General features: G+C 40.4%; 1 protein-coding gene and 1 long non-coding RNA gene across 2 annotated transcripts in view; one reads left to right on the top strand and one right to left on the bottom strand.

Annotated features, from left to right (window-relative positions):
• DNAH11 (dynein axonemal heavy chain 11) overlaps positions 1–22,365 on the bottom strand; it is a 335,444-nt gene that overhangs the window by 183,850 nt on the left and 129,229 nt on the right. The window contains 6 exon segments of the mRNA XM_029929863.1: positions 503–641; positions 5,324–5,440; positions 9,872–10,017; positions 10,132–10,288; positions 13,848–14,008; positions 15,800–15,931. Of these exon segments, the coding sequence (XP_029785723.1) occupies positions 503–641; positions 5,324–5,440; positions 9,872–10,017; positions 10,132–10,288; positions 13,848–14,008; positions 15,800–15,931 (852 nt within the window).
• Positions 8,677–16,914, top strand: LOC115283604. The gene is made up of 3 exons (XR_003905030.1): positions 8,677–9,313; positions 15,883–15,953; positions 16,743–16,914. It is a non-coding gene; the product is annotated as an uncharacterized LOC115283604 (long non-coding RNA).

Below are 22,365 nucleotides of genomic sequence, written 5' to 3'. Positions count from 1 at the left end.
AGGAGAAGTCTGACCCCCTTCAGAGACTAGGGAACTGTAGAGCAAACATAAAAAGAAATACACAAAAAACCCACCTTCAAATAAAGGATTATCACCAAATGAGAAAATTTTTCATTTAACGTCTCTAAAGGGGTTCTTACCTCTTCTGACTCCTATAAACACTCCTGCCGTCTCTCACTAGAAAATAATAGTCTCACCAACAAAGCAGACATCATAAAATTCCACCAATAATGATAGCCTTGGTGAGGGTTAAAGACAATCACAGAGCCCAGTGATAATAACTGTATGTAGTACCAATGAAACAGTCAACTTAAAATGTCTCATTTTTAAATCAGACAGAAATATTACAAATCCTAAAATATTTTCAAAATTGTATGGAAAATACCAAATTCCTCTAAAAGGTCTCACTGTACAGTGGCTGATAAGGTACCCGGCATCTATCTTCCAAAATCGGTTTTAATGGGATGTAAAAACCTAGGAAAGGGAACAAAAGGCGGCTCACCTGCTTGGAGAGAAGCCCCCTGCAGAGCGTGTACAAGGTCACGAACTTGCGGGCTAGTGAACGCGCGGCTTCAAAGCCTTCTGCAACTAACATGATTTCACAGATGAGCTCAGTGTCGGGGGCCACCATGGCACAGGGTCTAAGAAGGAAATACGATATTTAGTTTTAAACTGTTGTAAGGTAATAGGTACAGATTGCTGAAACCAAGTGATTCGTTTGTACCAACATTCTCACCATTCTGAAGCAGTTCGCCATGACCTCTGTCCATCAGAGCTGACAAGACCCTTCACTTCAACTAAAAAAAATGTCCCTCATGTACTAGATACATAGAAAAAGATGGAATGTCTGAAAATGACAGAAGAATGGCTCTAAGCACTTAAGGGACATCTGTGGTATATTCTAGAAGTCATCACTGCAGAAACCTAAGACACACTTGGAGCGAGAAACCACCTTTGCCTGTGGCCAGCACTGGGCTCATAAATGCTTGACAACTGGCTCTCCAAAACGTACCATTCGTGGGTTTCCATGGAGTAAGTACCTGCGCCATGGCTAACTTCCATCTATCAGCACATCACTAAACGTGGCCCGGGAAGGGATGTGTAAGAGCATACCACGAAGCACATAAAACAGACAGGAAGGGCCTAAGCACATCAATATTACTGAAATAGTGATGCATTCTAAATATTTATCACTTTTGTTTTAAGTATAATCAAATGTTTATGTAACAAAATTTCTATTAGTGGCTGTGCTTTTAGAATTCTTGAAAATTTAACCATCAGTGCTTTCAAGCAGGTACAAGTCCTTTCTGGCATGCCACTGCCCCAGGCCAGCTTCATTGGACTTCTAAGATAAGAATTTACCAAAATATAATATTTAAATCCCCTTTTTGGAGGGGAAGTTCCACAAAGTCCTCCCCAAAGACCACTGCCCTTTATAGTAACATCTGAAAAAACTGTATTCAACTGAAAGGCAAAGAAGGAAGCAACTAAGTAAATAAGCTTGTTATTGTAGACTTCTTAAAGTACACACTCCACAAGCGTTCCTCCAGCTGCTTTCGTGAATATAATTAGTCTATGTTGTGCATATCTCAGTTTTCGCCCTAAACATTCCTAAGTTTCTTTGGATCAATGCCATGACTACTTGTCCTACTTAAACTACGCCCACACTTCCCCCACAGTTGTACCCTAAAGTACTAAAGATGAACAACAAATGGGGGACAGAAAAGGTAGTGAGTTGACCTGCTTGGTACATACATTAACATTGACAACTTTTTTTACTGAGCACGTTCTTCCCACCATACAGAGTGTGAAAAGCTTTCCATGCGCTCACTCCCTTGACTGTCACAACTCTAGGCACGGGCTCCTCTTCTCATCTGTATTTTGCAGACGTGCAGACTAAGGTTCTGAGAAGGGCAGGCACATGCCCTCCGCCCCATGACAGGTCAATGTTGGCATCAGGATGCTCGTAAGGCTCCGGCGTGCTGTCTCCACTCATGAATGCTACTTGCATCATCCAAACTGTCCTTCAAACTTGGCCGATTTGAGCCTTAGCACCACGACATAAACGATGCTTTACTAAGTCAGACCAAATTTATGAAAATGGCACAAAACAGTTTCAAATTTTGAGATCCAAATGAAAACATGCAGGAGATGAACTGAGATACAAATGCAAAAATACTGGAAAGATGTACAATTTTCAAATCCAAGCATTTTATAATCATTACATTTCTAAGGATAGTCTCTAAAATTATTTTGTTTTAAAACAGACATTATAAAGCTGCTATGCTAGGCAAAGCAGTTTTATGAGGAAAGAAAAACACTTAATAAAGCATGTAAGAGTAAATGGGAAAGAATTCTGTTTAAATACTCATGTTACCTACCAAAATAAGTTCTCAATAAATAGAGTACACTTAAAAAGTCATACTATAAAAATTAGAAGAAAATACAAATGAAACACAATTAAATACTTAGATAAATGGACAAGCAAATTTCAAGCTTAAAAGATGTGAAAAAAATCGCACTACAAACTAGAGGCTCTTAAATTATATGCTAAATAGCATATCATTTTGAAGGCAGACACTGAATAATACAGTGAACAACAAAGAATTGAAAACATAACTGATAAACCCCTAGCTCAAAAAAGCAAAAAAAGAAAAAAAGCAGAGAAGACACAAATTACCATAAAAGACATGGACTGAAGACATCACTATACATAATAAGGGAATATTATGAACAAATAAGTGCTGATAGATTCAGTAATCTTGATAATGTGAAGAGACTTCTTAAAAGATGGAAATTACCAAAAACTAATAAAAGAAGAAATTTAAAAACTTTGATTGGCTCCATACCTATTAAAAATTGGAGTCTATCACAAAAAACAACAAACAAATAATAAAACAAAAAACTCCTACAAAGAAAAACCCAGGCCCAGATGGCTTCACTGATTAATTCTATCACATATTTAAGAGGTAAATAATAACAACCCTATACACACTCTCAACAAAATAGACAAGGGAGTATTTGCCAATGCATTTCATGAGGTCAGCATCACCCTAATGGCAAAACCAGATAAAGACAGGACGAAAAAGGACACTACAGACCCATATCCCTCAAGGCGTAGATTTAAAAATTCTTAACAAACTGGGGCTCCTGGGTGGCTCAGTCAGTAAAGCGCTCGACTTCAGCTCAGTTCATGATCTCACATTCTCTGAGTTTGAACCCCACATCAGGCTCGTGCTGACAGCTCAGAGCCTGGAGCCACTTCAGATTCTGTGTTTGTCTGTCTGTCTCTCTCTCTCTGCCTCTCCCCCAGTCACAGTCTCTCAAAAATGAATAAATGGTAATAAATAAATAACAAATAAATAAATAGAAATCCTTAACAAAATGCTAGCATACTGAGTCCAACAATAACTATAAAAAATAGTATCTCCTGACTAAGTGGAGCTTACCCCAGGAATACAGTATTGTAGAATTGTTTAGCAATGGAAAACATTAATCAATATAATCCAGCACCTTAACAGAAAAAAAGACAAAACCACAAAACTTCTGGAAGAAAACATACGTGAAAAATTTTGCAACTTGGGGCTAGTCAAACTTTTTTAACTAGCATATTTAAAAAAAACCAAATTGATACATTTTATTCCATCAAATTTAAAACACTGGTCATTGATGGACCATCAAGAAAATTAAAAGGCAATCCACAAATTAAGAGGGAAGTATTTGCAATATATGAATTTAACAAAGGAAGCATACACAATACAGCACTTCATCAAAGTGAAGTATGGGAATGGCCAGTAAGTTACATGAAAAGATGTTCAAATCATTATCTGTCATGGAAATGTAGCAAACTAAAACCACAAGGACATACCTCCACATATCTATTAGATGGGCTAGAGCTTGGTAAGAACGCAGAGCAAGGGAGATTCTCATATACTGACGGTGAGATGGTAAAATAGCACTGCCATCTTGCAAACCAGATTGGCAGATTCTAATAAAGTCAAATACACATTTGCCAAGAGACTTTCCTTCATAGGTATTTACCCAAAATAAGATATGTTTTCACACAAAGATTGTAGAGGACTGTTCATAGCAGCTTTATTCCTAAGAGCCCCAAACTGGAAACAACTCAAATGTCCATCAACTGGTATATAGATAAACAAGTTGTAATATGTCCATTCAACAGAATACTAATCAGCTACAATAAAGAACTACTGATACACTCAACTTGGAGGAATCCCCAGACTTTAACGTTCAAGGAGAGAAGCTAACACAAGTGAGTTCATACTGTAGGGTTTCACTTAACATCAACTCTAGGGAAAGGCAAATTTAACCTAAAGTCACAGAAAGCTCATGTGTGGTGTGGGAGATTAACCTCAAAGAGGCACACCTTCCAGGGGTTGGAAATAGTCCGTACCTTGATTTTGGTAAATTTTTTCACAAGTTGTACCCTCAAATGCATGCAATTTATTACCTGAAATTACACCTGAACAAAGCTGATTTAAAACAGGAGAGAAACGTTAACTGGTTCAGATACAGCACAGCTTCTCTGACAGATTGTGAGTAAGTGTATATGTTAGTAAAATATTTTTGGAAAGCAGGTCATCAATAGGTATTCTAATCATTCACCAGGTAATTCTACATGTACAAATCTATTCTGGGTAATAGGCTGAAATAGGTAACTCTTCATGTGAAGAGATGTTTATAGTGGGCTATTTTATGATCACAAAAAACTGAAAAGAAAAACACAAACCCTTCATGTCAGACAACAGGGAATGGTTAAGAAAATTACGGATGCGCCATGAGAGGGACTGTTTGGAAGCTACAGAAGACAGAATTTCCAAGGAATTTCCAATAAAATGATAAACTACTTACGTCAAAATGTAAACGAGAATTAAATACAAATCATACCTAAACTAACACCTTAATTTCATTAAACCTGAATTATAAAAGAGGCCAAAAAAAGGTAACAACAAACATTTCTGGGTGCTAAGGCTGTAACCTTTTCTTTATCCTTTTCTGTGTTTTCTAAATATTCTATAATGAGTAAAATAGCTTTGTTTATAATAAAAAATCATTATAAAAGAGCTAGTATTACATGTTCAAATGTACCATGCAACTTTCAAGTAATGATTTTAAGTTCTGGCTTCATGTTTCAAAAGAGAGAAACGTATCATCAGAGAAGTTCTATCAGGAATCCCAGAGCAATATTAAGGAGGTTTCCACAGGAATTCTCCCGTAAAAATAAATCACTCAACAGTGCAAACCTGCAACATTAGGTGGCATGAGTGCTCCAGATGCTTAAACCACAAAGCTTAGCACTTGCCTGAAAAGAGCTTTGAGATTTTCCGGTAATTCGGTGCGACCAGCATATCCTGGGTTCATAGTAATAAATATTCCAACCGACGGCTTCAGTGTGATGGCTTCCCCGAGAAATACGAATCTACAACAAGAAAAATGTTGCCGGAATGAAATGCGCTCATTGAATGTGAAGACACAGTGACAAAAGCAAAACCACTGCAAAATACAAATTCTGATTAGGGAGCTGTTGATTCGGGGGGATTTTCCGTAAAATTTATATGAATACATATTTTGAGCATGTTTTGAAGAATGTTCACTAAGAATACACTTCCTTCCCCGCAAAGAGTTACAAATATGGGAAGTATTCTTTTATATTTCAGCATGGCCTATATGCTGGAATATAAAAATGAGGACGTGGCTACTTGAATATCGAAACAGGATGCCATTTTTGTCTTCCACGTGGGCTACAATTCCTTGAATGGGACACTGCAAAGACAGAAAACACCCATGTTAAGAGGACAAAGTGACTTCTTTGTTCTGTCTTCATTAAGTCTGTTTGCTCACCCTCCTCCTTCATTGCTTCCCATTTTTTCAGTAAATATCAACTGTCTACCAAGAAGAGGCAGAGTAGTGGGGTGCTTAGGACAGCTAGCTGTGGAGCCAGACTGTGGAGAACACTATGAGTTTTCAGAAATCAGCTCTATCACTTTAGACATGTTGCAATTACTTCATCTCATAAAAAGGAAAGGGGGATGGTAATAATACTACCCACTTTATTGGGTTACACGAAGATTAAAGAGATTATATGTATAAAAGGCTGAGAGGACAATGCCTAGAATTTGGTACATACTCAACAGATATTAGCTATGACCATCTCTATTCTCATCACTTAAATGCACTGGAGAAGAAGTGAAAGATTTGTAGAAAGATCTGCAAGGGTCCAGTTAGGCTGCTGATGGCCAGAGAAATTCAACAGGCAAGGGCCAGAGGAGCTAACATGAAGGACAAGTAGAAGCAAACTTTCAAATGGGGGTAAATGAGAAAGTATAAGACCCTCTCTGGTTGTGAAAGGGAAAGGCTAGAGTAGTTGAGGAGCTGGGCCACAGTTCCAGCTCTTAAATCCTTGAATATAAAGAGCATGTAAAAAAAAATTGAGAAAATCATGATGAAGCCTAGCCATCTGTCTTGGGCCAGCAGGCGATAACGGGTACAACTTACATCCACAGAGACATAGACACAGAGGAAACTACCAGTAAGTAGAGTTGGGAGTATCCAGAAATCATGGCATGGATCAGTTATCTAATCTCCTTAAGAAAGGATGGCCTTGGGGCACCTGGGGGGCTCAGCCAGTTAAGTGTCCCACATTGCCTCAGGTCATGATCTCACGGTTGGTGGGTATGAGTCCTGTGTCAGGTTCTGTTCGGTTCGGAGCTGGAGCCTGTTTCGCATTCTGTGTCTCCCTCTCTCTCTCTGCCCCTCCCGTGCTCCTGCTCTGTCCTCTCAGTCTCTCAACAATAAATAACTGTTTTGTTCATTTTAGCCACTCTGACTAGTGTGAGGTGGTATCTCAGTGTGGTTTTGACTCATATTTCCCTGATGATGAGTGACGCTGAGCATCATTTCATGTGTCTGTTGGCCATCTGGATGTCCTCTTTGGAGTGTCTATTCATGTCATCTGCCCATCTCTTCACTGGATTATTTGGGGTTTTTTGGGGTGTGGAGTTTGGTGGGTTCCTTATAGATTTTGTATACTAGCCCTTTGCCTGCTATGTCACTTGCAACTATCTTTTCCCATTCCTTGGGTTGCCTATTAGTTCTATTGATTGATTCCTTTGCCGTGCAGAAGCTTTTTATCTTGATGAGATCCCAAGAGTTCACTTTTGCTCTTGATTCCCTTGCCTTTGGAGATGTGTTGAGTAAGAAATTGCTGTGACTGAGGTCGATGAGGTTGGTTCCTGCTTTCTCCTCTAGGATTTTGATGGTTTCCTGTCTCATATTCAGGTCCTTTATCCATTTTGAGTTTATTTTTGTTTATGGTGCAAAACAGTGGTCTAGTTTCATTCTTCTGCATGTTGCTGTTCAGTTCTCCCAGCACCACCTGCTAAAGAGACTGTCTTTTTTATATTGGATACTCTTTCCTGCTTTGCCAAAGATTAATTGGCCATACAGTTGTGGGTTCAATTCTGGACTGTCTATTCTATTCCATTGGTCTATGTGTCTGTTTTTGTGCCAATGTGTCTTGATGATGACAGCTTTGTAGTAGAGATTGTGATGCCTCCCATTTTGGTTTTCTTCTTCAACATTACTTTGGCTATTCAGGGTCTTTTGTGGTTCCATGCAAATTTTAGGACTGTTTGTTCTAGCCTTGAGAAGAATGCTGGTGCGATTTTGACTGGAATTGCATTGAATGTGTCTGTAGTTGCTTTGGGTACTATTAACATTTTAACAGTATTTATTCCATAGATGCTGACAAGGATGTGGAGAGACGGGCACCCTCCTACACTGTTAGTGGGAATGTAAACTGGTGCAGCTGCTGAGGTTCCTCAAAAAACTATCAGTAGAACTCTCCTATGACCCAGCAATGGCACAGCTGGGAATTTACCCAAGGGACACAGAAGTGCTGATGCCCAGGGGCACATGTACTCCAATGCTGAAAGAAACACTTTTGACAATAGCCAAATCATGGAAAGAGCCTAAATGTCCATCAACGGATGAATGGATCAAGAAGATGTGGTTTATATATACAATGGAAGACTACATGGCAATGAGAAAGAACGAAATCTGGCCATTTGTAGCAACATGGATGGAACTCGAAGGTGTTACTCTAAGTGAAATAAGTCAGGCAGAGAAAGACAGATACCATATGTTTTCACTCATAAGTGGAACAGGAGAAACTTAACAGAGGACCATGGGGGTGGGGAAGGGGGGAAAATAGTTAAGGAGAGGGAGGGAGACAAACCATGAGAGACTCTTAAATACTGAGAACAAACTGAAGGCTGATGGGACAGGGGATAATGGGTGATGGTCATGGAGGGGGGCACTTGTTGGGATGAGCACTGGTTGTTATATGGAAACCAACTTGACAATAAATTATTAAAAAAAAATAAATGTTAAAAAAAATAAGATAAAAAAGGAAGGATGGCCTCGACATCTGGGTTACAACAAATACTAAGATTCTGACTAAAAACTAAATGAAATACATCCAGTGGAGGGGGGGGGGGCTGTCAAAGAGGAAAGAATCTAACTTCTCTAACATAGCCTTACAGTAGAGGCAGGTTATGCAGCAGACATGAGGTCATAATCACCTGGTACCAGAGCCATGTGACAGAAGCACAGAGAGGTTTCCTAAGCAGCAGGAATATCCAGATGTTATGTATAGTAACTGGAAACTAGCATTACAGAATCATAGTTTCCAGGGGCTTTCCCTACAGGGAGACTGAACTGTCCCTAGGGATAAGACAACTAGCTGAGCAAAATGTTCTAAGGAGTGAGGGTAAGTGGGTAAGCTAGATAAAATGAGATTTCCCACTCTACAAAGAAATGGCACAAAGAAAATCACAAACAACTGTTATAAAGAAAACCACTGTAATACTAACTTCTCCAATTAAGCCATCAGTCCCCCAGTGCCAGTCATGTTTTGCCTTTCAGAATTTGGCATCATGTTGAGAAGCTGCTAGGCTCTGGATAGATTTAGCGAATTTTTTGGAGGAAGTGAGTAACTAGCAGACTGTGAGCATGTACTCTACGGTGATAGACCATTGAGCAAGCAGGTGTTGGTGGAGACACCAGGATTTTGATTTGGCATCTCTTAAATATAACCGGCCTATGGGGCAGCAAGTGAAGTCTTGAGATGCTCCAAAAGGTGCTGTCTCTGGAGGTCCAGGCATCAGAGAAAGGAAGTCTGGGCATCTCGTAGCCACCAGCAAACAGATGGTTCTCAAAGCCACGTGACTGGGTGAAATCACCAAGGAAACAAGACCCAAAGAGTGAGCTTTGTGACATCTAATACTGACAGGTCAGTAAATAATTACAATAAAAAATAACAGTAGACACTGATATAGTGCTTACTATGTGCCAGACACCTGTCCCAGGGCTCTGCATTTAGTCGCCACAGTGATCTGTAAGGTAGTTCCTATACTTTTCCTGATTTTCTAGATGAGAAGACATTGGCCCAGGGGCAGCCCTGAAGCTTGGAGAAAACCTGGAGGACGGTGGTGTCCTGGAACCAATGTGAAGAAGCGTGTCTAGCAGAAGGGAGGGATCAACTGTGTCTAGTGCAAATAGGCGGTCAAGTTAGAGTAGAATGAATTGCTAATTGGACTGAACATCGTCAAAAAACCTGGGGTTTATTTTTTTACGTATTAATGTAGTATACCTTTGCTGCATTCAAAAATTCAAAACCACTAACAAAAATGGGAGGTTATTCAAAATCATTCTTCAAAATAAACCAGTACCTCTTATTTTATCCATTTCACGAGACAGGGAGAGGCAGCAAGTGAAGAAGATGAGGTTTGCTTCACTATTGTATGTTTCTCTTGGTGTCTGTAACAGGAGGAAAAAAGACACTACTCACCTCTTTTTCCTCTTTCTGATGGCGTCATGTATCATTTTCACTTGCACTGCCACCACTGATAGAACCTCCACTGAAATTCGATTGAATTCATCAAAGCAGCCCCAAGCTCCTGTCTGCACCAATCCCTTATAGATATTTCCTATGGACTAAATCATAGAGTGAGCCATTAAGAATTCAACAGAAGGTTTTGAGCTATTAGTTTCAATCATTCCTAACCAGGAGTAATATTGTTAGAATATAACCCCTTATGACTATCTTACTTTATAGTCCATTTGCTCTGAACAGTTGAATACATAAACCATCATGCCAAGGGCACGTCCAAGGTCTTTGGTGGTTTCTGTTTTTCCTGTACCGGCTGGGCCAGCTGGGGCTCCGCTCATGGTTAAATGAAGTGACTGAGTTAAAGTGATGTAACACCTTTCAACAACAGAAAATGCCAATATTACAGGCTGATAAGAGATGTCTAGAAAACATCATGGACAATACAGCTTTTTTTTTTTTTTTAGTTGAAGTCAGGTTCTACAATGTGATCATAACTAACAATACTGATACACCTAGGATTTGTTCATGGCAGTAACAAGGGTCAGAATACTATTTTATATCAAATTTAATTTTAGGTTGCTTAAAAAAAGAAAGCATGCATTGTTTTTCTCATTTTCTAAGAGCCGTGTATCAATACAAATAACACTTGATTTGCAATGCTACTGAATTTCTGGTAAGTCTAGGTAGAGATACTCTTAATATGGCAGACAACATCTCAAAACTACTGTTTATAAGAGAAAAAAATCTTGGGTGATGAATTAAACACTGACTTCATTAAACTGATACTTAAGGAATACATTAAAGGATGAGAGATGTAAATATATATAAATGTAAAGTATGCCAATATATATGTATTTCAATATATAAAGCAACTCTACAAAACACAATTTGTTACATTAAAAGATGTAAGGAATTCATGTCAAACATGTTGCTATATGCCTTTAGATTATGGTAATACCTATTTCTACAGGACGGATTCAGAGGTTCTCAGACTGAGGAGAATTATACAAAGACAGAATTTAATTCTTGTAAAAGAAGAGAAACTAACAAATGGCAAGGATCTAATATGCGGTTTCCATAAATTATTTCCACAGACAGTGGACCTAGGAGAAAGACATCCACATGGATATCTACAGGCAAGGGATGAGGGTCTACTTTGCCAATCATCAGATGTTAATCTTAAATAAGTCTTTGACATCAGTGTGCCTCTGATTTCTCCTCTGTAATATGAGGAATTTATTGTAGGGATACATTAAAAATGCCAAGGTAAATGTCTCAAAAATTCAGAGCACTAGGCAAATTGAAGCAATTACTCATGCAAATGTAAAGTGTATCTGTATTCTTCGGTCATCACATGTTTAAGCACATCTTACAATGACTATGGAATGCAAAGATCCATGAACTAGGAATTATAGCTTTTTCTATAGTGTAGACTATCCCCTAATAATGTTTTCTCTTGGCTCCAAGTTTTGGTTGGACATGCAACCTTCTTTCCCACCACCCTCCAGCCAGGAGCGGCCAATGACCAAGCTCCAACCAACACACTATGGGCTGAAATGCTGGGTAGAAATCCCAAACACCTCCTTCTAGATGTTTCTGCCTTCTTTCACTGGCTGAAACAAAGGCGGAAGTCATGTTTGGGATGTTGGCCGCTGCCGGCCTATACTTCTGAGCCTCTCTCTTCTGGACTGTTAGGCAAGTGACACACTAGCCTCCGTGGACTTGACACCGTTATGTTTGGGGTCTCTCTGTAATGGCTGAGCCTGCACACTCCCACCCAGTCCACCTGCACTCCAGCCCAAGTGTCTCTGTTACAAGCTGGCTGCCCACGGACGGAAGCAGGAGCTGCTGCTCAGACTGACGACCTGCCTAGCACACAGAGGGAAGGTCAACGCCAAACGAGATGTAATGAAAGTGTCTGAAAGGCATCACTGTGTTAATGTCAGCAGTTAGTAAACAACCCAAAAAATGAAACGGAAAAGAAATATGTGCGAAGTGAACATCTTATACAGCACCATTCACTCTATCAAAAGGAACATTCAGCTTCCTTTTAAGCTGCAAATAAACCACATAGTGATTTTTTTAAATTAAAAAGTTAATAAGCTATTAGTCCCCACATACTGGCACACTTTAAAGTGTCTTCTCCCATTTTCTCCTACACCCTGTGCCTCCCTTCTTCTCATATTTACAGCAGCACGTATACAGTAGACTTTTAGTGTATGTATATATATATATATATATATATATATGTATGTATACAGACTTTTAGTATTTGCAGTTTTGACTATTCTCAAGTAATTATGTCACAGTACAAATTTTAATCTCTCACACTGAAGGAAGTACATAAATTAACCAATTAAGATAGAGAACACGGAGTTTTAGTAAGAGACAAGCTGAACAGAACTGAATTAGAAAAACAGAATTACAATTTATCAGTGATGAAATCACAAGCAAATTAATACAAGCAAGAATAATCACAAAGCTACTGTGAGAATTTCACAGACTTCCCAGGACCATCAACAAAAGCCAGGTTTACTAACATATTTAAAACTACCTGTACTTTCTATTATTTTTTTTAAGAGACAGAGGGACAGGGAGCAAGCAGAAGAGGGGCAGAGAGAAAAGGAGACAGAGAATCCAAAGCAGGTTCCAGGCTCTGAGCTGTCAGCACAGAGCCTGATGTGGGGCTTGAACCCATGAATGCAAGATCATGACCTGAGCCAAAGTTGTACACTCAACCAAGTGAGACACCCAGGAGCCCAGAAAAAACTGCCTACACTTAAATTCCCCAATAAACTGTATGTATGGGGTTACTGGATAATTAGGAACAGTCTTGTGATTTTGAGGAGTCTTTCCTCTTTCCTGAATGCCCCTGAATATATGTGCTTCCTCCCAGCAAGTAATTCAACAGAGGGTGGAATACGAATAAGGAATTTCATACCAATGTGGCGTATCCTTACCTACAACATTCTGACTATGTGTATGTATTGACTTAAAGTCAAGTGGCAGTGAACTTTTACTAATGGTAACCCCCTCCCCCCTCGACATACCCGAGCCATACTGGCTCTGCGTTTATCTCTCGATAAACACAGATCTCTGACCCATCTCTTCCTCATCTTAGAAACTGTGCACTTGCCTCTGCCTGTGGCCTTCTGCCTTAGAATGTTCCCAGAGCTGGTTCCTGCTTATCATTTAGGTCTCAAACACTCCCTGGCACAATCTATAGTAGGCTCTCCATTCAAGATGCTATATAACGTATCACCCTGTGTCTTTTTTTTTTTTTTACCATGTGTTACCACCTAAAATAACTGTGTTAATTTGATTATTGTTCCTTCTTATTCCCAGCCACTCACATGCCACAGTCAACTAGAAAGTGCCTTCTAGGAGAGCAGGAATGCTGCCTGTTTAATTAACTCTGGAAAAGCACTCAGCACAGTGCTTCCTAAGTGTTTGTGAAACCAGTGCATGGACCTGTGTTCCCACTATTTTAATTTTTTTCACTGTAGGTAATCCTTCAAAATGTAATCTGAATGTAGGCAATTCCTATGTTTACACTTTCCATAAAGGGATGCAAAAACTGTGGGAGGCAGTTACAAACCCTGCAACAGAACGTTACACATGGATAACCGGAGAGAATGGACTCCGAGATCACAAGAGTCGCCCTCCGCCATATTAATCGGGGCACGGTTTCGTCATCTGTCCGTCCAGTGTCTGTATCTCTGCTTCTGTAATTTGCCTTTCTTTACCCGGTCTCAAATGAAAGTCAACATTCACCACACCACTCCATTAGTCCATTTACACACATTTTCATAATTTCCACGTTTGTTCATCATTGTCTCTCACTTCTTTCTTTTCCATCTCACACTCCTTTGTCCATACTAGGGGGCTATTTTGGCTCACTTTTTCTCATATGACTTGAACTTATCACTGGTACCTGTCAGTTAGAGGAGTGATCACTAGCCGAGGACTGTTTCCTAAATATTCATAGAAGTACTGGAACTGAGCATCACAAATATTAACGAAGCAGTGTTTCTGGGTGTCCTCCCACTGGTGACGAAGTTGAGAAAGCCAAGCAAAGGCTTGGGGGCTGACAACCTAAAAATATCACAAGATTATTACACACAGGACACTGCATGTTTTGAGGCAACACACTTTATTCACCTAATCAATTCTGCTGTTTCACATTTCATTTCTACAACTCTCACAAGACAGCAATCTCTTGCATGCTACTGCAAATCACAACCGTATGTAGATGGTTCAATACTTAATCAGAACTATGTGTAATAAAAGTCTTCATTTTAAAAAGGCTTTTCCTGTAAAACAACATCAATTTGTTCAAGCAATGCTTTTTTCCCCTTTTATGAATCAACCCAGGGGATTTGATCCCTTTTCTAACTTTACACATTTATCACTGAAATCAGATGAAAAAATAGACTCAGTAGTAAAACACATTAACCCATAATTTCCTCATGTCATCTGTATCAATAAACTCTACTTTCAACAACCTCCATTCAAAAGCCAGTTTTGCTTTTAGCACAGAGATTTCCCACTTCATATTTCATTAAATCAAATCACAACTTTTTTTTTTTTTTGCCATGCTCTCTTATCTTACTCAACCCTATCCATTCTTTGTCCAATTTGAAAATACAATTCCAATGTCTTTCAATACAATTGTGACCCAGGACTTCTTGGGAACCATTTAAGTTACCAGTATTTTTATCCACTAAATGTTCTGATGCCTACATTGTATATATTAGATGATCAGAAATTAGACAAAGTCTTTACCTCTTTGAGTACAAAGGACACATGTTAAATCATAATTTATTCTACCGTAAACCATTACCACTGAAAAAAAACATAATAAGCTATGTAAAAAGGTGCAAGGTCATATTCAAAGAATAGTTATCAATGGCTCATTATCAAAATAAGAATGGTAAGTGGTATTTTGCAAGGATTTGTTTTGGGTTAGTAACCACACAACACTAATGGTCCTGAACTTGGAACAAGTATTTTTTACATTTATGGCTTATACAAAGAAGCAGTGCTTGCATTTTCTGGAGAGAATTGTAATTCACTTTGATTTTAATAAATTGAGAAAGAACTAGAGAAACAACAGGAAACATTTCCAAATAGGCACATGTTTTCAAATTGTGAAAGGAACAGTCTTGCTTTAGAGCGCCCCCACCCGCAGACAAGGAGAGGAGAAAGTAGCCAATAGGCATGATTCAGCCATGTTGTTCAAAAGACAAGCACACTTGTGACATTTCTAAGTAGGACTGTATTTTAGAAAACAGCTGAGAAAATTCCTTCACATTAAACACTGCCAGTATTTAGGAGACACAAAGGCTCTGTAAAGAGGTATGAAGGATATTCATGCCCTGAAAGGATTAGAAAGTGACTTCTAGAAAGAATGTCATTTAGCCTTAAAAGCAAAAGACAAGAGATGATCAATATTCCTCTTTCTTCCAAGGGAAATTAACCAAAGGTACACAGAGATGGTTTAAATGACAATCTTTTTGCTACTGACGGGGTAAGCCATTGAGGAGAGAGTCACAGGCCAACAGACCCAGATGATGACGTACAGAAAAGCTGGAAGACAGGGAAATGAACACAGGGACTTCATGAGGTCCTTATGTCCTAGGTTTATTTTTTGGATGGTGTGGATTAGAGTTCCTGACTTGGGAAAACTCTATGGGATAACCACTTGGGATAACTCTCACGAAGATAATTACTTAAATCAAATCACTCACAGTAAGTATAAGTGACTTCATAGAACTAATTTAAAATGCCACAACTTAAAAAAAATGCCTTTCTTAGAAGTACTCTTGACAATAAGCACCACTTTTAGGAAACAACATGCAGTACATGAAATTTCTGTGAACTTGCCTTCTGAGAAATAAGTTTGGCCACCACGTCTCTGGCATGGACATCTATGGTACAAATGGTCATGATCTTCTGTCTATCTCCAGGTAGAAGTTCTCCCAGTAGAAGTGCTATCAGTGTACTCAACTGAGAAATCTACAAGAAATTTTGTAAGAAGGTAAGGGTTACAAATAGAGAATCCAACAACCCAACAGTCCTCACATTTGTGAGCAGAATGCTAGCTTACAAAACTAGTTCAAGTATATACCTCAGCTAGCCCTCGAACAAGCCAGGGGTAGAAGAGAAAGGAGGGATGTTATGAAGTTAATTACTTTAAATACAATAAGTAGTGTAACACCCCAGCCCCCCCGCCCCCGCCCCAAGCTAAGACTCAAGAACGCAGGCAAAAACGTGAGCGATGACAAAGCCAGAGGCAGGTAAAAGCAAGGTTTTCTAGCTGCACTGAACTGACTTTCTGTCCTGAGGATAATAAATCCACAATGTTGCTCAGACAGAAAAGGTTACAAATGTTAAAAGTCAAATCTAGGGGCACCTGGGTGGCTCAGCTGGTTAAGCGGCCGACTTCAGCTCAGGTCATGATCTCACAGTTCGTGGGTTCAAGCCCCACGTCAGGCTCTGTGCTGACAGCTCAGAGCCTGGAGCCTGCTTCCGATTCTGTGTCTCCCTCTCTCTCTGGCCCTCTCCCCTCATGCTCTGTTCTGTCTCAATAATAAATAAAACATACCAAAAAAAAAGTCAAATTGAGCTAACCTCTGTAAAAGTATAGTAAGAACTAGATGTCAAGTGGTTTTGGTTATTTGGAATTTTTGTTTTGTTTCCTGCAGAAGGGAGAGGACAAAAATATTTAAAACGTATAGGGAAGACTATCCCACTTAATTCTTCTTACTCATATCCCTATTCTTATTAGGTTCATTGATTTCTTACATCAATATTTTCCAAACTACAGGTCTCTTTCCAAAGAATGCAAAGGAATGATACGGAATGAAAGGGATAAGAATGGAATGGAAAATGTTGCGTTACAGAAGAATGTGTATTGTTTTGTGCTACTATTTCAGTTTCAGACTTTTACGTGTATACAAACGTGTAATGTAGATCTGACATAAAATATTTACTGTTAATTGTGTCAAATCTTTTAAAGATACTCTCTTAGGAGGTCATTTTGTGAGAGTAATTATTCAGAACATGTCTGTCTTATTCAAGGCTTATGAACCAGCCTCCCCCCATCCCACCAACCAAATCCTGCCTTATTTCAGGGTAACAGAGAGTAAAATAATACTGTAGCCTTTTTCTTTTTTTACCCCACAAAGGACAGTCGATCACAAACCGTTAGAGCTCCTGAGAGAGTCGGTAATGAGTGAATAGGACACATCACCAGAGGCTCCTGAACCCTTGTGACCTCCTGTCAGAAACACGCTCCCTACAGCACTATTGCCACATCCCAGGAAACAGCCAACACTGCAGACTTCCCCGAGCCCGCTGTGCAGCTGAACTGGAGAAGATTATGTAACTGTACTCAGAATGGAGAAGGAAGGCGGAAAGATAATAACCCGAACATGCAATTTAAATTAGAATGTGCAAGATGCCAGGCACTGACGACCATATTGTCCCTATCATTCGATTCAATTTCACAAAAATCTATTACTATCCTAACTTTGCAGATGAAGAAACTGAGGCACAAGCATATTAGGAGGGAAGAGGCCATTCTAATCCAGGCAGTCTGCCTTCAAAGCCCGAGCTCTTATTGGTCATGTCACATAAATTTCCTGTCCCAGCCTCACCAAGACAAACCCACCCAGCAACTTGGAGCTGGAGAAATCCACTGTGTAAGAGGTATTCGAGAGAGGGGCGCCTGGGTGGTTCAGTCAGTTAAGTGTCCGACTTGATTTTGACTTAGGTCATGACCACACAGTTGGTGAGTTCGAGCCCCACGTCGGGCTCTGTACTGACAGTGCGGAGCCAACTTGGTGTTCTCTCTCTCCCTGCCCCTCCCCTGATTGTCCTTCCTCTGTCTCTCTATGAAAATAAATATTTTTAAAATATTGTTTAAAAAGGGAAGGCCTTTGAGATAGACTTAAAATCAAACCCAATGGAAAGTTCGTTCAAAGGGATAAAAAACATCTACTTTAGACATTCAGAATATACAACATCCTTATTAGCATCTATCTACTTTTAAAAATTTACATCTATAAAATGTATCTGCATTATTAAAAAAAAACAGCAGAAGTGATCGTTATTTCACATACACCATGTTCACTAACCTCTGGATTTTAGGTTCCATGAAGGCAAGTGTGCCTGTCTAATACATGATTTTGTCCCCAGAGCCACTAAGAGGCTAGCTGTCCAGCAGTAGGTACTCAGTCTTTACTGACCAGATTAACACATGTACATATTAGCCTCTGCACACATAAGCTGAGCAACAACATCCATATGCATGTCGGGTAGACAAGAGGGGTTTTGGCGTCGTGTATTTTCTCATCTCGAGCAAGACAGCCAGTCTTTAGAGTCTCAACTCGTATACCAGTTCCAGTCTTTGGTGAACAAGAACTGGCTGTAACAGCAGTAATAATAATTCATGCCTTGTGAGAACATTTATAATTTTAAGTGCTTTCACATGCATTGTCTTGTCTGAGGCTCCTACAACCTGTGATTTCTCCATTACTGACTCATTTTTCACAAAAGTTCAGTCAAGTGAAAGATGATTAAAATACAGCTCGTCAACATGACCTGTTCAGCATCCTACGTTGAAGATCTGAGGTTGTCTTTCAGGATTACACTTTCCCGGCAAACCTCTTTTTTAAGTAATAAAGTTCTGTACCCACAAAAGTAAAGTTATAAAATGGTATCATTTCAGCAGTAGCCTCAGGCACTATCACTAGATGGGCACATTATCAATGCTTACAAGTTCATGGCCTGTGACATATAAAACATACCTTGGCAGTTATCACCTGTCGTGTAATCAGCACTTATTTTTGCCCTTGATCAAAGCAGTATCACCTGACTTCCGGCTAGGATCGTGGATGTCTGCCCCAAGTCAACTGCCTGTACCCCACCTTGAAACTCAAGCAGCTGTTTTCCTCAGACATCTTGCCTGTCGCTGGAGCATAAATACAGCGCATATCCTGAACCAAAAAGAAGCCTACCTTCCAGTAAAATCCAAACTCCTCTGCATGAGAACAAAGCCCTCCCGGGGCTGCCACCAATCCTTTCCCACTGCACATCACTCCCCCTGCCTGGCCTTCTCGATGTCCCTCCATCATGGCTGCCTCAAGGCACAGCTCTTTCTTTCATCTGCCTGGATGTATGTTCCCTATGGTCTCCGTACAGATGGCTCTCTCTCATCAGACACATCTTAGTTCAAATTCACCTCATCAGACTGGCCTTCCCTGGCCATCCCATTTACTATTATCCTCTACCTGATTATTCTATAGGCTCCTATTTTATTTTCTTCATGGGTCTTACTAGTACCCTGTCATTCACTTACTTATCTCCTTACTATTTGACTCCTCCCCTGACTGTAAGCTCTAAAGGAGGAAGGCCCGTACGTGTTTAATTCAGTGCTACAATCCCATACCTGGTAGAGTGGCCAGCATAAGCATCATCTCAGTACAAACTCATTACAGGAATGCAGGAAGGAACAAATGAATGACGGGAACAGTACACACCAAAGCAAAATTTTGTTCCTTCAATCACACAGTAAGACAAATGCGATTACCACGTCAAGGAGTTACAGGTCAATGCAGAACACAGACAAATAACTATAATCATTTTGGCTGGAACAAGAAGTACAGGCTACAATGGCACACAGAAGAATGGCCTTGCCTAATCAAGGGCTTAGAAAGACATTTTGGAGAAAAGAGTATTTCTGCTAAGACTTAAGGGATGAGTATAATGTAGGTTTGAAAATCACAGAGGCTGGCCACCCATGGAAGCAGGGAATAAGCCACCAGAGGCACTCTTGTGAACACGCAGCACACAGCAGGTGGCCCTGTCAGGGAACCTGAAGAAGTCCAGCATGGGGGAAAGGCAGAGCGTGGTAGACCACACATGCAATGATGATGGAGAGAGAGGGGCCCAAACCCAGAGGGCGTGGCCAGCTTATTGAAGAGTCTGAACTTCAAGGGCAACTAGACATTGCTAAAGGAGTTTTAGGAAGTGTGCTAATCATTTGATTTGAGTTTTTATGAGATTTCTCTGCGTATGATATGATGGGTTGGAGGGAATTAGACTAGGGAGAAACAGTCCTGAAAGGAGGAGGATATAGCCATTCAGGTGAGAAAAGTGTCTGCGCCCAGGATATTACCGAAGTGGTGGGGGACGCAGTGAGAAAAGAACTAGTGAGGGTAACTGGAAAGACCTGATGGTTGATTGGACAGTAAAATAAGAGTCAAACGGGCTTCTAGGTGAGAAAATAGTGAAGGGTGTTTGTTCTGAGCTTGAGAACACTGAAGGAGCAGGTTTGAGAAGAGTGAATATATTTTCAATGTTCTAGGCTGGAGGGGAGAGGTTGGGCTGTAGGCGACAGTCATGAGCATATTACAAAAGAGAGGCAGCAGTAGTGAAGGCAGGTGAAATTAGCAGGGAAGTATGGTATGGGGAGAAGAAAAAGGAACAGAAGTCAGAGCCATGGAGAACAGCCAGGAAGGAGCAGGAGGAGGAAGAGGAGCAAGAAAAGAAAACTGAAGAAGAGCCCAAGAAGTTTATGGCAAAGTAGATTTCAAACAGGCAGGAAAGGAGGGGGAGAGGATTAAAGGAAAAGGAAGTACTTGTAACACCACCAACACCACATTGAGACTCAGTCAAGTGGTGGGGATGGGGTCATGGAAAGAAATAAGAATGAGCCACGAGTGTAGTCAAATACTGATAATTTAGTTCAAACAGCTTCATTATAACCAAAGTCATAGGGTTAGAGCAGAAAATGGGAGATGGGACAGAAAGGAACAAATTTTGCTGGTTATTTGGTCTGTGAGTAATGACACACCTGGGAATGTTTATACGCTGAGAGCAGTGAGCCAGGATGACAACTGGAAGGCACAGAGAAAAGGTAGTCCAGGAATCATGAGAGTCCACATCAGAAGAGACCCAGAGCACAAGAGGAGCCATGGCCCTTGACACTCAGGCCACGCTTTCACTCTCCCAATGGAGGGGTGCACAGGGGTCACCATCAGCCCTGTCACCATTCATCTAGCTCCTCTCTGACGGCATCATCAAATAATAAGAGCTGACATGTAAGGAGCTCTTACTATCTAACAAGGACTGTGTGCGTGCACACGGATGCAGGAGTGTACACATATACATACATAATTCTAATTCAATCATCACAAGAGCCCTATGAGAAAGTTACATGATTCCAATTTTTTATGTATGAGAATTGGCTCAAGATCGCAGTTATAAACAGTGGAACCAGGGTTAGGACCAGACACTAGGATTTTCCCGTATATTTTATAAACACCAAGCTTTCCCACATGGATAACATAATCATTACCAGGTCATCCTGGCCAGCCAAGAGCGGACCTGTAAAGATTCTGGTGATGAAGGGAAATAAGTAGGTATCCACCACCTATGAATTCTCTTATTTGGATAAAAATGGAAACACTTCCCAAAAAAACCACATGGATCATGACCACCACTGAGGTCTCTATGCCACAAATGTCTAAGACACTAAGGTGTTCAAAAAGGTGGGATGATGGTGAGCTCACCACGTGTCAGTCACAGAAAGTAGTGGATTCAAGGTCAGGAAAGGGAATGGTTCTTGATACAGGTGGTAGGCGACTGTCCATTTTGTCCGGACCAACCCGTGGTGGAACGCCACAGAGACACCCCATATGTGAGCCTGAAGAGCCAGGTCCCTAAATGCTATAGGCTTAAATAAGGCAACACAGGAAGAACATCTTCCTTGCAGCAGAAGGGCTCCAATTTCACCGGCATTCGACACAGCAGATTTCCCAATCTAGGCACAGCCAAGCCATGGTGGCCAAGAAAGGGGAAGGCCCCCTCTGCTAACATGTTAACATCTGAGCTCACAGGCCTCAGCAAACCAAAGTGAACACTGCAATGTAACTACTACAGCCCTTTGGGGAGGGGGTTGGGGGGGAGGGCAGGTCAGCTACCAGAACTCTCAATCCCTTCCCAACTGGATATAACACAGAAGTAATGTTCTTTTTGTTTTATACTAAGAGCATCCAGGATCTGTAATCCTGAAAAAGATCGGGTTTCAGCTGTAGCAGTGTCAGAAGCAGTGGATTTTCATTTCAGAGGGAACAAAGGAAACTGCGAAAGAAACCAGACCCCATAGTCCTTTGGCACTACCAGATCATTGTGGAGGCCCTGTTTGTGGACTTCCTTTCCACTGTTCATTTCCTACTTCTCGAATCATATTGCTAAAACCACCACAATATTAAGCAATGAATGTGAGAGACTGAGGGTAATCAGCTCATTCTTGACACTAACAGAAATGATTCCAATGTTTCACCACTAAGCATGATTTTCTCTGCAGATTTCTGGTAGATATTCTTCATCAAGTTACAAAGCTTCCTTCAAATGCTTTGCATTAGAAAAGAAAAAGCTCTCAC

This window comes from Suricata suricatta, chromosome 2 (genome assembly GCF_006229205.1).
Source record: "Suricata suricatta isolate VVHF042 chromosome 2, meerkat_22Aug2017_6uvM2_HiC, whole genome shotgun sequence".
Lineage (NCBI taxonomy): Eukaryota > Metazoa > Chordata > Mammalia > Carnivora > Herpestidae > Suricata > Suricata suricatta.
Note: the sequence above shows the minus strand (reverse complement) of the source record. Positions and strands in the feature narration are given on the sequence as shown.